A 15,861-nucleotide genomic window follows, 5' to 3' on the forward strand; every position below is an offset into this window, starting at 1 on the left:
TCTTTCTGGGATCCTGTCTCATCAAATTCTTGCCATCATCTCCCCCAAATCTTCTGGCAGCTATGGGTGAGAGAGCAAATTTGATTGATAGACGTCCAAGAGCTAATGGCTAGCAATACATCTATTGAAAAAAAGGTTTAAGATTTATTTTCCAGCTGGGTGTGGTGGCACATGCCTGTAATCTCAGCACTCGGTGAGGCAGAGGCAGGGGGATCTCTGAGTTCGAGGTCAGCCTGGTCTATAAAGCAAATCCAGGACAGCCTGGGCTACAGAGAGAGACCCTGTCCTGGGGGTGGGGGTGCAAAGGTTTCTTTTCCTTCCTTCCATGCTGCTAGGAACTGAGCCCAGCATCTCGTACACAGTAAACGTTCACCCTGTCACTGAACTATTCCACCAAGTCTGAAATAATTATGTGCGGTTTTTAAGAAACTGCTCCTTTAAATTTTTAAATGAAAAGATTAGAACATTTCAAAGGGGAAATAAATGAAAGTTTGAAAAACTGAGTTAAATGACAAAACTTAAGGTAAACAAAAATAAAATGGACACAGTTGATGAGAAATAGCCGTAGGGAAATAATAAAAAGGGGAAATGGTGGGGGGGGGGGAAATCCTAAAGCATATAAAAGTGTGTGAAAATTTTGAGACTTTTGAGTTAGAGAGCCGGTTGTGCCTTTCTTATCCTATAGTTTAGGCTGGGTTGGAATTCACAGCATAGTTCCAGGCTGGCTCCAAAGTCATTGGCCTTCATGCATTAATCCCCCAAGCACTGGGATTTCTGAACATAGGACACTTGTCACTTGGCTCCAAATTTGCTACTGAGCATAGGTTTTGGAAGACAACGATGCTGTTTTATTTGCTATCACTGGGCAAGTGCTCTTGTCCCCTCTGGCATACTCTTCTTTATTAACTCACAGATTGAAAGGATTCAGAATCCAGCCCTCTGGAGGAGGTACCAGGCAAACAAAAAAATCATGGATGAAAAGAACGGCCACGTAAGAAACGAGAGGCAGCTCTTCCACGGGACGGAGGCTAGCTCCCTGCCACACCTCAACAGCAACGGATTTAACCGCAGCTATGCTGGGAAGAACGGTAAGGGTGCATGTAGTCAGCTGCTATAAATGGGGGTGCTGGCGAGGGAACTCACTCCGGGTACCGTACTCCCCACATTGTTGGTAGCCAGACTGGAGGCAATTTTAACAGTAAACAGCAATATATTTCACCCCGAACGGCTTGACTGTCCCTTGGAAGAGGAAGATTTAATTTTTTAAAAATAAAACAAACAAGAACCGAAACAATGTTTAAACTGCTCCTTCCTTTTACATTAGTTGGTAAGTTGGGCTGTTAATGTGTGTGCTACGCTGGATTTCTTTAAACTGGTGCTCTCTTCACAGCCACATGCTACGGGAAAGGAACCTATTTTGCCGTCAATGCTTCCTACTCTGCCAATGACGCATATGCCAGACCAGATGCCAATGGGAAAAAGTATATGTATTATGTGCGGGTTCTCACTGGGAACTACACAAATGGGAACTCGTCGCTGATTGTGCCTCCTCCGAGGGACCCTCAAAACCCTACTGACTTGTATGACACTGTCGCAGACAGCTATACAAATCCAAGTATATTTGTAGTGTTTTATGACAACCAAGCATACCCAGAGTATCTTATCACGTTTAGGCGGTAACACTCTGGGGACGCCCGAGAGGTATCTGTGATCATGTATCTGCTGTAAGACAAATTTTAGCTGTTTTCCTTCTTAAGCTGTGTCTAAGAAAAGAGCACAAGGTCTTCCTTTGCTGTGGATGTGTTTCCTCAGGCGCCCCCTCCCTCGTGGGAATGGGTGTACTTGAGACAGGCATCACCATGTGTTCTCAAATGTGGACCTCCAATCCGTGGAAAAGAACAGGTTTTTTAATGTTCAGGAAGGACAGTAACACCTTTATAGACTTTCAGGAAGCCACGCAGTGCCACGGAGTCTCAGCTGCCACCGGTGGAACCGTGTCTCCATGGGGTCACATGGCATCACTGAGCCAATATGGCTGGTATCTTTGTGCTGCCAACTGAACAGATTCCAAGATGGAGAACTTCTTACTTCTTCAGGACTGGACAGCTCCAGCCAGGGCCATGTACCAACTGGCTGCTGGGATGTGACTCATGGTCTCTGTGAACTGAGCCCCTAAGGAGAGGAGGCCCAGCTCAGAGGCCCTGGCCCCAGTTGCCAGAGCTCTTTTTACTGTTGACCCCCAATGTTCAGGCTACTTAGTGGAATTGATGGGATGACATCTGCGACATCTCGAGTGGAAACCTTTCTAGTGTGCGAAGATGGGTGACCTCTGAGGATGATTGGCTAGTGTCTTTCCTGTGGCAGGCCAACTTGTGATGACTTGAAAGCTCTTTGTATAAGCCAGAGTTACATTGCTCACTTACTGACAGCATCCAATGGATGGTAATAATTTCTTATGACAGTAGAGACAGCCCAGGGCCTCACATGTGCCAGGCAAGCAAGCACTCTACCACTGAGCTATATCCCTGGCCATTTTCTTATTTTGAGGGAGGATCTCACTTATTCCAGGCTGGCTTCGGTATCACTCTATAACCCTGGTAGGCCTTGAACTCCCTATCTTCCTGTTTTGGCTACTTACTGGGGGCCTGGGCCACCAGACTTGGCTTAATCTGTTCTTTTAATTTTCCTCTGTAAATTTCAGACAATGCCATTTATTCAGTGCCTAGACTTGGCCCAGTAGAGCAAGAGGTGTGTTTACGTACATGGTGTTGTTCCCATGAATAGTGCTTTGGTATGAACCCGTATTTCAGGGCTAAGGGAACATACTCAGAGTACAAGAAAAGTCCTGGTCTGAGGTCACCTGGGTAGGAACCCACAGAGCCTGCCAACTAAGTGTTGGCGTTGGTGTTGAGCCCCTCATGAGACCCACCACAGAACCTGGCCTTGAGAGAAGTGAATGCTGTATCAGTAGTTTCCTCAGATGATCTGTGAAGCAAACCCAGATTCTCCTTGCTTTCTTTTTCTTTTCTTGGTTTTTTGAGACAGGGTCTCTCTGTTAGCTTTGGTTGTGCTGGATTCACTTTATAGAACAGGCTAGCCTAAAACTCACAGCAATCTGCCTGCCTCTGCCTCCCTAGTGCTGGAATTAAAGGTGCGCCCCACCAAGCCCTGCTTCCTCTGGTTTACTTATTTCTGGAATTTGTGTCCACTCTACCCCTCTAGGCCTCTAGGCCAGGGTGCTAGTGCTGTGATATATTCTTGGGTGTTTGGGGGTGGGTGGGGATTAAGGCGCTGGTCCCCACTACAGAGTTCACTGGTGCACTTCAAGCGGAGTGAGGGGTCACTACAGCTGCTCCATTGACACAAGAGGCCTTGAAACTAATCGTGCCTGCTGTTTTTAAGTTGGCTGGCAGAGGCCACAGCTTGGGAGGGGCTTCCTCTGCACTGGCACCTGAACTCAGCACTAACAATGGCCTAAGGAGAGGGGGTGAGGAGAAGCCTGTTCTCACTGCTTTTTTTGCTTGCTTAACTCAGGGTAAGGATATTACACTGAAGAGCGAGGACCCAGTCAGCAAATGTTATAGTCACATTGAGCCAAAATAAATGTCGATTATGTAATTTTTTCATTTCCTAGTAAAATTACTTGAAAAATGTCTCTTGGTAGAATTACTATTCTCCTGAAGGGCCAACGTAAGGGGGGGGGGAGCAATGACATACAGTAGCCACACCCCAACAGGGCAGCACCAAGGGACCCCTAAGGCATTAATATCCAGTTGGAAATTACCGAAGGGCACAATGCACATCAAGTTTAGAAAGCCTGTCTCCAACAAGCAGCGAGCCTGGAGGTAGTGACAGGTTTTGATAGCTCGCTGTAGGGCCACAGAGTCATGTGTTTCTTGGTCACCTGAGGGACTTGCTACAAGCTCAAGTATTCTGTTCGTGTTAAGAGTGCGTTTTCAGTGAGCACCTGGAAGATTCCAACAGATCTGACAGCCTGAGCCACACCAGGACTTTCAGCAGTTCGTGGCCACCTGTAACTATGGTTCAGGGAGCCAATGTCCCCTTTCTGAGCTCTGAGGGAACTGCACATACATACATGCAGGCATTAAATAAATATAATAAACATTAAATAAAAATAAATAAAAAAATCCAGACAACTATGCCGCTACATCCTTAAATGCCACAAGGCCTGATTAAATTATTTTCTGATTTAAAGAAACACACCAGAACATTTTTGTCGAGTACTGAAAACACAACAGGCCTCCGGCCACTGTGCCTATGGAAACGACGTGGGCGTGTTAGCCCTGCTGACTTACACCTCAGTACGGACACTACTAGGCACACGTTTACTGCTTGATTTTACTGACTCAGGCGTCATCATCTGGGATGCAGGATGATGTGGGAGCCGGCTCATGGTGGCTTTCACAGTGCTCACCCCTCTGCCATCCTCGCAATCAGCCAGGACCTCATAACCACTCTCTACAAAATCAGGGGCTCATCTCCCATCACCGGCTTTGTCTAACACCCCCATTCCTTCTCACAGAATGAAAGACTTCCCTGCACACTGTGACTTCTGAGCCTGGACTATTCTTGAGTCCGTTCTTGTCCCATTCCCATGCACTCAGAGAAACTAAAGTACCTAGAAACATTTTTCCCCCAAGGTGTTTCATAAAGTAATGACACACTTGAAACGAAAATGCTTTTGTTTCCTTTAAAGTCGGAGGAAAGCCTTATCCCAACCTTGACTTTGTTGCTGTTTGTAACTGTGCGGCTGCTGAGAGCACTACCAACTGGCCAGAGTTGCCTGGACAGGATGCCCACAGCCGGGATGAATCTGCAGTTGCCCATGCGGACTTCAGCCTTTCGGAGTGCTTCTAGGATGCACAGCGGAGTCATGCAGAACTTGAGAGGCACCTGAAGGAAATGAACACTGCCTCTGGGACCGAGATAAATCTAACAGCACAGAACTGAGCTCTGGCCACAGCATGCCTGGTCCCAATGCCGCTGATGGAGTGTTGCCGCCTACATGGCTTGTCTGCCTCGTTGAAGAGTTAATGAGTGTTCTTGTTTGTTACATGCTGAGCACTAGCCCAAGTTGTGTGGATGAAACAGTAACCACATACAATTCCCCATCCCCATGGACTGTGCTGTGGTAGGGCAGCGTGCAGCCACCCCTTTGGGAGTCGAAGGACCCTTTCACAGGGGTCACCCAAGACCATCAGAAAACAGATATTGATGATTCATAACACCAGCAAAATAATAGTTATGAAGTAGCAATGAAAATAATTTTATGGTTGGGGTGGTCACCACGACATGAGGAGCTGCATTAAAGAATCACCAGAGAAAGTTCTTTATGTACTGAATGCTGGCCAACACAGAGCCTGGAGGAACAGGGACGAAGCTAGGAGTGGTGGCAACACACCTTTAATCCCAGCACTCCGGAGGCAGAGGCTGGTAGATCTCTGAAAGTTCAAGACCAGCCTGGTTTACACAGAGAGTTCCAGGACAACCAGAGCTATATAGTAGTACCCAGTCTCAAGCCTTCTCTCCCCCACCAATAAACAAAACCAAAAAACAAAATAAAAAAAACCTCAGAGGGAGAAGGGCTGGGGAACTGTTTTGCTGGTCAGAGGTCAGGGAGGAATGAGGCAATGCCTTTTGGACTACACAGGACACCGTGGTACCCATGGACTCGGCTCTGGTGTGGCTGCCTGCCTAAGAACAAAGCCAGCCAATATTCCAACATGGGCACCCCCCTCACCCCCCAGCAGGCCAGGAGCTACTGATCGTTGGTGGCTACTTTGGGGAAAGAAAGTCAGTTTTCTTTATGTAGACAGCCCCTGTGAGGGCAAGCGGGGCTCAGGGATCTCCCTACACCGTGTGCATATGGGAAGCAGCAACTGCACTCAATGGGTTGTACAAGCAGAATAATAAAAGAACATAAAGCTTGGAGGGGGAAGAAGGCGTCTGGGGGAGGCTGGAGGTGGGCAGTGCGGAGTAAATAGGATCAAAACATACTGCATACACATATGACACCCTCAAAGAGTAACTAAAAATACTACATAAAAGCAAACAAATTCGCATACCACATTATTTCTAAAAATATATTTTAAAAAGTTATTAAAAATAATCTATTAGCATCACAAGCTTTTCCTTTGTATCAAAAGCTGGGCCACCATCTTGGTTACTTGCGGATTCACCAAGCAGTCCAGCAAGTCATCTGTGGACACAAGGATTCTAGAAGGCGCCATGGGACGCCCTGAGGCCACCTGCTCCGCCACCGCACTTTCCCCTGGACTAGTCTGCTGCCTCTTGGCACAGGGGAGTTCTGCAGTGAGTTCTCTGTCTCTCTTTCTCTTGATGCATTCTTTGCTGTCACCTTCCAGTGTGCCTCCTCCCTCTTCAGATGCTGGTGTCACGGGGACCAGATTTGGGCTAAACAGACTTGCTGCCTCCTGTTTCCCACTCTTCACTGTGACACTCCGGTCTTGCGGAGACCCTACCGTGACACTCTGGTCATATGGAGACTCCACTGTGATGCTCCGGTCTTGTGGAGACTCTACTGTGACGCTCTGGTCTTGTGGAGACTCTACTGTGACGCTCTGGTCATGTGGAGACTCCACTGTGACGCTCTGGTCATGCCGAGGAGACTCCACTGTGACGCTCTGGTCATGTGGAGACTCCACTGTGACGCTCTGGTCATGCCGAGGAGACTCCACTGTGACGCTCTGGTCATGTGGAGACTCTACTGTGACGCTCTGGTCATGCCGAGGAGACTCCACTGTGATGCTCTGGTCATGTGGAGACTCTACTGTGACGCTCTGGTCATGCGGAGGAGACTCCACTGTGACGCTCTGGTCATGTGGAGACTCTACTGTGACACTCTGGTCATGTGGAGACTCTACTGTGAGACTCTGGTCATGCGGAGACTCCACTGTGACGCTCCGGTCATGCTCCCCTTCCGTGTGCTCCTGCACATTCGGTTCTTCCCTCTCTCCGTTTGCTCTCACTGTTTGCATTTCTACTTCTTTAGCTTTTTTACAATGATCAAAAAAAGCACAAACAGCACCATTTAGGTAGCAGCAATTGACTTCATGAGATGTTTCCTCAACCTAAGAAGAAGAAAAAGAAGAAGAAGAAGGAGAAGCCGTCAACATTGTGGGGAAGTGGAGACCAACACTCTGCCCTTGGCTGATTCACCATCAGAACCTGGGTGTCGCACCTCAGTGGGGTTCAGCCAGGCTCCGGGGTAGTGCGGGCCCTCTGCAGTCTTCAGTGCACACACGAGCATGCGGGCAATGGCCTCCTCCACCCGGGCTAGGTGGTCCTCTTCCTGAGATAAGACATTTAAAAATGAAACCACATTTTCTTATTTGTCTCTGTCCCTCATTGTTGTTTTAAATATAAAATTCCAATCATTTTGATTTTACAAATAAGGACTCACGAGCCAGATGCTGGGATGAAAACCTGTTAGCTCAGAGAGGCAGAGACAGCACCCAGCTGAAGCTTCCTACTCAGCTCATGTCCTAGAAGGAAAAAGCCCCTTCTGCTTCTCCACGCTGTCTTGAACACCTTTTAACTCCGTGTCCCTCCTTTCTACTTCTCGTGCACCTCTCTATGCATCCTCTGGACTTCTCACTCTGTTTTTGTTTTGTTTTGTTTTTTAAGATCGATCTACCTACCTACCTACCTATCTACCTATCTATCTATCTATCTATCTCACATTAGATCACATTATAGATGGTTGCCAGGCAGTGGTGGTGCACACCTATAATCCCAGCACTCAGGAGGCAGAGGCCGGCAGATCTCTGTGTGTTCGAAGGCAGCCTGGTCCACAAAATGAGTCCAGGACAGCTAGGGCTATACAGAGAAATCCTGTCTCAAAAAACAAAAAACCCAAGTATTCTGAATCATGATACGGTTCTTGGAATTGAACTCAGGACCTCTGCAAGAGCAGTAGGTGTTCTTAACTGATGAGCCATCTCTCCAGGGCCTTGTTTTGTTTTGAAAGATTTATTTATTTATTATGTATACAGTGCTCTGCCTGCATGTACACCTGCAGGCCAGAAGAGGGCATCAGATCACACTATAGATGGTTGTGAGCCACCATGTGAGTGTTAGGAATTGAACTCTGGACCTCTGGAAGAGCAGACAACGCTCTTAACCCCTGAGCCATCTTATCCCCAAGCCCCTCTCTATGGTTTTTTTTTTTAAACCCAAATTCACTTCCTGTTAAACTGGTTGCATGCTCTGCCTCTTAACACAGAATTAATTTATGTCTGTTCACAGAAAGCTCTTTAATTAAAGGTATGTGCTAGGGCTGAGGTATACCACAAGTACTTTATAGCAAACAGAAAGCTCTAGGATCAATGACTGAGCCATTCCACAATTAGAAACAGGTTTTTAAGAGTTCTCAATCTCTAGTTTCACAATGGGATCAAATATCCTGCAATTCCTCATGGCTTAAGAGTCTCTTTTAGCTGTATGCTCTGTCACCCATGAATACCAACTTTGTCACAGAAGGGACAACTCTACTATTGGGAGCACCGTAACTCTGGTGTGTTCGTTATCATCTGCCACCTACGAGTGTGCAGGACAGTTCACCCAACTAAAGAATGATTTGGGTTTTTTGTTTGTTTGTTTTGTTTTGTTTTTTAAGAAGAGACAGGTTTTATGTACAAATGACCTTAGATATTTTTTCCTAATCTTTTCCACTCCACTCAGAAGCCAAAAGCCTTCTAGCTCAGAGGCAGAGAAAGCACCCAGCTGACCTTCCTACTCAGCTAACATCCCAAAGGAAAAAGTCCAAAAGGCAAAAACCCTTTCTTCTTCTCTATGATGCCTTAAATACCCTCCACACCCTGGCAGGTCCAAGCCCCCCAAGAGCTGAGTGTGAACAGAGCAGAGAGTATGATCTGACCACTCCCACTGATGCTTAACAGGCAGTCAGCAAGACTCTACATTCCTGCTAGATTTCAACAAAACCAACAAACCTGCTTCAAACAGGTACTGATAGATACCACAGATAAAACGCATGGACAATTCAGTCCCAAACTTGTCATTTTTGGCTAAAGTGAAACCACTACACAGTTGAAAAAATCACTGGGCCCATAATCCCACCATTTAGGGGTAGAAAGAGGAGGCTCACTTCACGGCCACTGTGACCTTGCAGCCAGGCTGACCTACACAAGACCATCTGCAAATAAACAAATAAATAAATGCTCAGCCGGGCGTGGTGGTGCATGCCTTTAATCCCAGCACTAGAGAAGGCAGAGGCAGGTGGATTGATGTGAGTTCGAGGTCAGCCTGGTCTACAAAGTGAATCCAGGACAGTCAAGGCTACACAGAAAAACCCTGTCTTGAAAAACAAACAAAACAAACAAACAAACAAACCCTCACTAGAATTCTCTCTCAAGTCAGGACAAAGACGCCCATCACCTCCACTACTTCTCACTGCGTCAGATGTGCGAGCCGATGTCATTAAATAAAACAGTCACAGGCAAACAAATTGGAAAGACAGAGGTAAAACTATAATTTTTAGAGAAATTGAGGAATTTTAAAAACCCAATAAAAGCAGAAAATATTAAAGAAAAATAAAACAATTCAATCAAACCCAATAGCCATCGTATACACCAGCACTGCGCAGCCAAAGCTAACTATATATAAAGGAACAAAGATCTCACTATAGCAGCAGGGAAAGAGGAAATATTCAGGCACAAGCTTTAATGACAAGAAACACAAACTCTGAGAAAAGAGACTTTACAATATGCTTGTGAGAAAAACAGAAAACTAAAAAATCCAAAACCCTAAACATAGACAAAGAAGAAGGATAATTCAACATCTAAAGTTCACATAAAATTTAATATGGATTGAATTAAAGTATTAGTAGTTTTTCCCATCAAACTAGATAAATTTATTTAAAAGATTACACACACACACACACACACACACACACACACACACACACACACACACAGAGGCAAGAACAGCCAGGGAAGCACCTTAATAAAAAACGCGCCGAGAGGAGTCAGTTCTGCAGTTGGAGCTCACCAACAAGGCAGACTAGATAGGTAAAGCAGGAGTGGGCAGGAGGAGACAGACCACGCGTGACTCAGCCGACACGGCATTAGCAGCAGGAGAACAGACTATCACACAAACGAAGTCTCTCACAATCCTACTGAGACTGTGAGAGTCCACTCCGGGGGGTGGGGGGGTGGTCGGGGAGAGGGAGAGATAAAATCCATTCTCAATCTCACACCATACACTTCCAAAACTCCCCAAGGATTTAAATGTGAACTAATGTACAATAATCTAATAATTCCTTTATGAACTAAAAAAGCAAAAAGTCTTTGTAACTATTCTTAAAAACCAAATTCCAGTAACAGTCAGCAGCACATTCTGTTCACAAGGCAGGAACTGGTGCTCTCATGCAGATGCCGCTGACGGAAATGCAGAACTGCATAACCACAGCAGAGTGTGAGATGCTAGGACTTGGGGGCCAAAGGACACCCCTGACAGCATTCAAAATTATACACTACTAGAAGCAATCAAACATCTACCCATGGGAGCCTCCTGAATGACAGAAGAGCAAGCTCACGGGGTAGGGGGGTGGGGGTGGGGTACGGAGGGTACGGGGTGTGTGTGTGGGGGTGGGGGGGTGTGGGGTGGTACAATTGCTACGGGGAAAACAAGGATTTTTGGTTCTAGTACATAGGCAAATTCAGAGATCAATTAAATTAAAATCTGGAGAGCTTGGCTGGAGAGATGGTTCAGTGGTTAAGAACACTGACTGTTCTTCCAGAGGACCCAGGTTCAAATCCCAGCACCCACACGGCAGCTCACAACTCTGACTCCAAGATCTGACATCTTCACACAGACACACATGCAGGCAAAACACCAATTGCACATAAAATTAAAAAAATAAAAAACCAAACAAAACCAGGAGACCTCACTACCCTGGAACTCTCTTTGCAGAGCAGGCTGGCTGAGAAATGTCAGGCTGTGGGTTAAGGAGGGCGAGGATGCTACCAGAGCCTTAGAGGGGCACAGGTGCAATCAAAAGCTCTGGGTCAAGACAGTGCAGATGCAACCACGGCTTCAGGGTAAAGAGACAGATTTGAGCCTGACAGCTACTACACTGTCAAATAGAACAGGGCACCAGGATGAAGGTAGTACGGGGAAAAGGGTCCTGGCAGAAAGGAATAATAGAAACACAGACAATGCTTAATGACTTTGAAACAGTATGTAAGTCAAGATTAGAAACATGGACCAAGAGACAGATCCACCTGGGCCAGGGTGGGATGGAGCCAGCAAGGTTGCCTAACACAGCTTTCCTGACACCACTAGAGGGAGCTGTCAGTGTCAAGGCCACTTTGTGCTTTCCTCGAGGAGTAGCTGGGCACAGAAGCAGGCAGTCAGTCATCCCAGCATTCGGGAGGCCAAGGGAGGAGGACCATGCGTTGGAGGCCTACTCACCCCATCTCAAACACAGCGGCACAACCAACTTAAGCAAAGAAAGAGAACGGCACATTATTCCCAAAATGCCACTCTCCAAGCTAAACATTTATCAAGAGAGGACAGAATCACGGAACACAGAACGACATCGTCATCCAGGGTTGCTGGTCGCACAGAACTGAATTTTGTAGACAGGCTTTGCTTATAGCAGGTAGCTTTAAACACACACACACACACACACACACACACACACACACACACACACACACACACACACACACACACCCCAAGAGGAAAAGAAAATACCAGCTCAATCCAGGAGTTTATACTGACGGTGACAGGATCAATAGACTCCACATAATGCCACCAGTGTCTGGGAACAAACAGAACCTGAAAACCAAACCAAACAAAAATAGTTAACACAACAATAGGGAATTTCTCACTCTAATTGAGACTGAAGGAAAGCGTGTGTGTGTGTGTGTGTGTGTGTGTGTGTGTGTGTGTGTGTGTGTGTGTGTGTGTGTGTTGGGGGTGGGGGATGAGGAGAGAATTCCAGGAAGAGTAAAGAAGGAAAGACAACCCCCCCCCACCTTGCACTGGGGTGCCAGCAGCTTTTTATCCCTCTTAATTCTGTGATTCGTTTACATGACAATTTTAGTAAAGGCTTTGGAACTCCAGCCCCGCCCCCCTTCCCACTGAAAAGGAGTCGTGTCCACTCTGAGGAAGGATGCTCGCACTGCGGCCACTTACTCTGTGGACCAAGAAAACCTCTCAAATGCTCAGAAACCAGGACAAAGAGTGTCCGTGTTGTAAAGGAAAATTTCCCCACGGGTGGCAATGCTTAAAATACAGTCTCTTTAGAAGTGACTCAGAAGTCAGCAGCCATTCCTGCTGGAAAGCAAAGATTACCCTTGGTCCACCTGCCTCTGAGGCCTGGATGCACTGCAGCCTGTGCTCACACATCTGACAGGACAGGCATCAACTGTTCTGGTACCTGAGCCCTGACATGATCTCCAGGGCTTTGTCTTCCCCAATACCTATTCTCCCCGTCACCAGCAGGAGGAGCTGCGCTCCAGCGGCAGGGCTGCAGGGCTGCAGGGCTGCAGGGCGGGAGCTAGTCTCAGCTGCGCTGAGGGGAAGCACAGGCACCAGGCTGCTGTGCCCACTGACAGGGCATCCATGTCGAAAGCCCCATTACCTGTCCTGGGCTCAGCGTGACCGTATGTCTTTGAGCTTTCCGGAACTGAGGAAAACGCTTTAAATCAGGGTTGACAACATTGATTTTACTGAACACACTAGACTCTTCGTAAGGGATTCTGGTTGGATAAAGGAAAGGCGTATCTTCGGGAGGAAAGAGATGCCATCTTTTCCTAAATGAAAAAACAAAAACAACAACAACAACAAAAAACGAGATAAGTTAGAGCTCTCAGCGTGATATAAAACATATAAGAAGATAACAGCCCAAGGCTCAGTTTTATTACTTTAAATTCGGTTCATACAGGAGCACATGTGCCATCACAGCGGTCACCAAGGCTCTCATTTTAAGCTGAATTTCCCTGCACATGTCCAGTGGAAGGTAGCTCCCTACTGGTGGGTTTCTCACACCCTCTTGAGGTACCCCTACGCCCCCCCCACCTGAGCCAGCCCCCCTCCCTCCTGATACATTGCTGGGATAGGATCTCATTTGTAAGGTGGCTTTTTTGCTTGTTTTTGTATCTTATATCAAAGCTTGCTTATCACTGCTTTTACTCCTAATCCTGAAACTAAGCAGAATAATTTTTATCCTTTCTGTATTCCTTTTAAGGACATTTTGTTTTGTGTGCATATATATGTGGGTGGCGTGTTTGGATACTTCACGCAGATGCATGTGCAGGTGTGGAGGCTGACAGTGGCATGTCTTCCTTATCCGGCATTGCCTTACCTTCCCCCCGCCCTGGTGTTTTGAGACATGGTGGAGAACAGGCTGGCCACAAACTCATAAAGATCCTCCTGCCTCTACCTCTGAGTTCTGAGGCTAGCATCTGTGCCACCACAAAGGGAGCCACCTTACTTTTGGAGACAGGATGGATCTCTCTGAACCCAGAGCTCAGACTGGCTAGACTGGCCAGCGAGCTCCTGGATCCCTCCCTCTGTCCCTGCTCAGCTCTGCACACGAGTTATAGCCCTGTACCACGCCTGGCTTTTCCGTGGTGAGATCCGCCTGCTTTTGCCTCCCGAGTGAGTTTCCAAGCTCCTAACTCCCAATGTACACTCACAGCTGACTGGCTGCCGGCTACTCTGTGTACAACAGTGTGCCTGAGCAGTTAACCTTCAGCAGGGACCTGCTACGCCCCTCCACGGCTTCCCAGGAGACACGTAGCTACCCCTCCGCACACATGCTACTTCTCTCGGATCCCTTCTTCATCACTTTTGTGTCCAGTGATGCTGGGAATATGTATATGGCCATTTCTGGCTTTTTAAAAATGAGTTGCTGTGGGGGCTGGAGAGCTGGCTCAGAGGTTAAGTAAGAGTACTGCTTGCTCTTCCAAAGGTCCTGAGTTCAATTCCCAGCAACCACATGGTGGCTCACAACCATCTGTAATGGGATCTGGTGTCCTCTTCTGGTTTATATGCAGGCACACATGCAGGCAAAACACTGTCTATGTAATAAATAAATAAATCTTTAAAAAAAAGAGTTGCCCTGAAAGTATCTCAAAGGGCCAGAGGGAAGGCTGGGACAGCATTTATTAGGAGGAAATAGAGCTGCACACATGACATCTGAGTGCATTCTCCAGGTGATTGCTGCGGTCCACTCAGCTCTGCCGCTTAGTAAGGTGGAGAGAAAAGCTCACAGTCCACAGCACCGGCTCTACTGGCAGACGCAACTCACAAGCTGAGATTTAGCTGAGAGGGGCATAAAAACTATGTGACCTAAGCTTCCTGGCACCCGACAGCATCCGAAGGGCTACAGTGAAGCTTCTGTCTCTATAAACTTCTCTGTTCATATTTATTTGAGAGGTGGAAAAAGGGAGTGAAATGTGAAATCCCCTAGTAATAAAGCTAAGCAGAGAGCTGCCGGGCAGGGTGGGAGCCTCTGAGAGAACCCTGAGCGTGGAGGCGGCTCACAGAAGTCATTAGGGCAGCAGAATGGTAGTGAGGAGAAGAGCCTCGGTCGTGAGGCTGGTGGACGGGGACGGAGCTACCATCTGACCCCACCTTCTTTTTCTTGTTAGCTCTTGTGCGTGTGTAAGAGACACAGACACACAGACACAAACACATTACCTTCCTTGTACCTGGAATACTAAGTTGCAACCATAGGAATCCAGATGGCAGGGAGTATGGGCTCCGAGGGAGCCGATCCACAGTGTGCTTTCTTGTCCATTTCTTCCAGGAAACCCGAAGTCAGACCACACCACTTCCTGTTGGAAACAAGTGAAGGTCATCAGGAACCGACGGTCCTCCACGGCGCTGCATGTGTCCACACGCACAACTGTTTTCAGCACTAATATGTTCTTACAGAAAATGCTAGAGATGGAAAGGGTTAGGTTTTCAGGGCAGTATAAAAAAATTTCAACCAACAATATCTAAATAACCTCAGCAGCAGCAGTCATTCAACAACTGTCTATAATTTATAACATGCCAGGAACTGTTTTGGAAATCAGGCCGACCAAGGGTGACTCTTACACCTGTTAAGAGACAGACCATAAGCAGCAGACAGAATTCTGCAGCTGCTTGGGTAAAAGCACTGCAGGCAGTAGGAATACCACGGACGCTCAACCCAGGAAGGCGCAGGCCTGCAAGCAGAGGATATCTGTGGGCATGAGCACTTTATTACCCTTGTGCACTTGGATGACCACATAAAGGAAGCCTTCTGGGTGAGCCCAGCCATTTAAAGCTAGTGCTCCCAGACCTTAGCTCGTACCTACTAACGCAGTCTCAAGCAGTGTCACAGAATGGCTTTTGAACGGTGATTCATAGGTGGTTGATCCTGATATATGCCCTAAGCCATGAATCCATAAGTGTAATAAAGAAAGCACACCGCTCCAGGCAGTGCACTCCGAGACAAGGTTCTGAGGCAGGCCCTGCCCATACTCAGAAGCCAAAATCAAAGGCAAAGCAATAAGCAACCCAAGCGTGCAAATGTTGATATATTTTTTAGTAATTATTTTTCCTTCGATTTTTTTAAAGAGTGAAACAAAAATATTTTTATGTGCACAGCACTCACAATAAATGCCAATACTTCAAAAACTACTCACTATCTGCAATCTAAGTTCTCCTGCTTTTGAGGGGAACGATTAGCAGGTCTACTCAAAGAGAAAGATTTTAAAAACACATTCAACGAATTTTTTTTTTTTTGGTTTTTCGAGACAGGGTTTCTCTGTGTAGCCTTGGCTGTCCTGGACTCATTTTGTAGACCAGGCTGGCCCT

At 46.9% G+C, this 15,861-nt stretch overlaps 2 protein-coding genes across 3 annotated transcripts in view; one reads left to right on the top strand and one right to left on the bottom strand.

Annotated features, from left to right (window-relative positions):
• PARP14 (poly(ADP-ribose) polymerase family member 14) overlaps positions 1-3,653 on the top strand; it is a 32,999-nt gene extending 29,346 nt beyond the window's left edge. For both annotated transcript variants that reach the window (XM_084800493.1, XM_084800494.1), the window contains 2 exons: positions 914-1,088; positions 1,391-3,653. In XM_084800493.1, coding sequence (XP_084656619.1) covers positions 914-1,088; positions 1,391-1,680 — 465 coding nt within the window. In that variant the 3' untranslated portion in view covers positions 1,681-3,653. The remainder of the gene's footprint in view (positions 1-913; positions 1,089-1,390) is intronic.
• A 1,755-nt stretch (positions 3,654-5,408) lies between these two features.
• The window catches only part of HSPBAP1 (HSPB1 associated protein 1), a 44,924-nt gene continuing 34,471 nt past the window's right edge, over positions 5,409-15,861 (bottom strand). Inside the window, exons 4-8 of the mRNA XM_084800497.1 lie at positions 14,716-14,852; positions 12,653-12,824; positions 11,761-11,844; positions 7,223-7,333; positions 5,409-7,112 (exon numbers count right to left, since the gene is read on the bottom strand). Coding sequence (XP_084656623.1) covers positions 6,141-7,112; positions 7,223-7,333; positions 11,761-11,844; positions 12,653-12,824; positions 14,716-14,852 — 1,476 coding nt within the window. The 3' untranslated portion in view covers positions 5,409-6,140. The remainder of the gene's footprint in view (positions 7,113-7,222; positions 7,334-11,760; positions 11,845-12,652; positions 12,825-14,715; positions 14,853-15,861) is intronic.

Source organism: Acomys minous, assembly GCF_964271855.1.
Source record: "Acomys minous genome assembly, chromosome: 11".
NCBI classification, from domain to species: Eukaryota; Metazoa; Chordata; class Mammalia; order Rodentia; family Muridae; genus Acomys; species Acomys minous.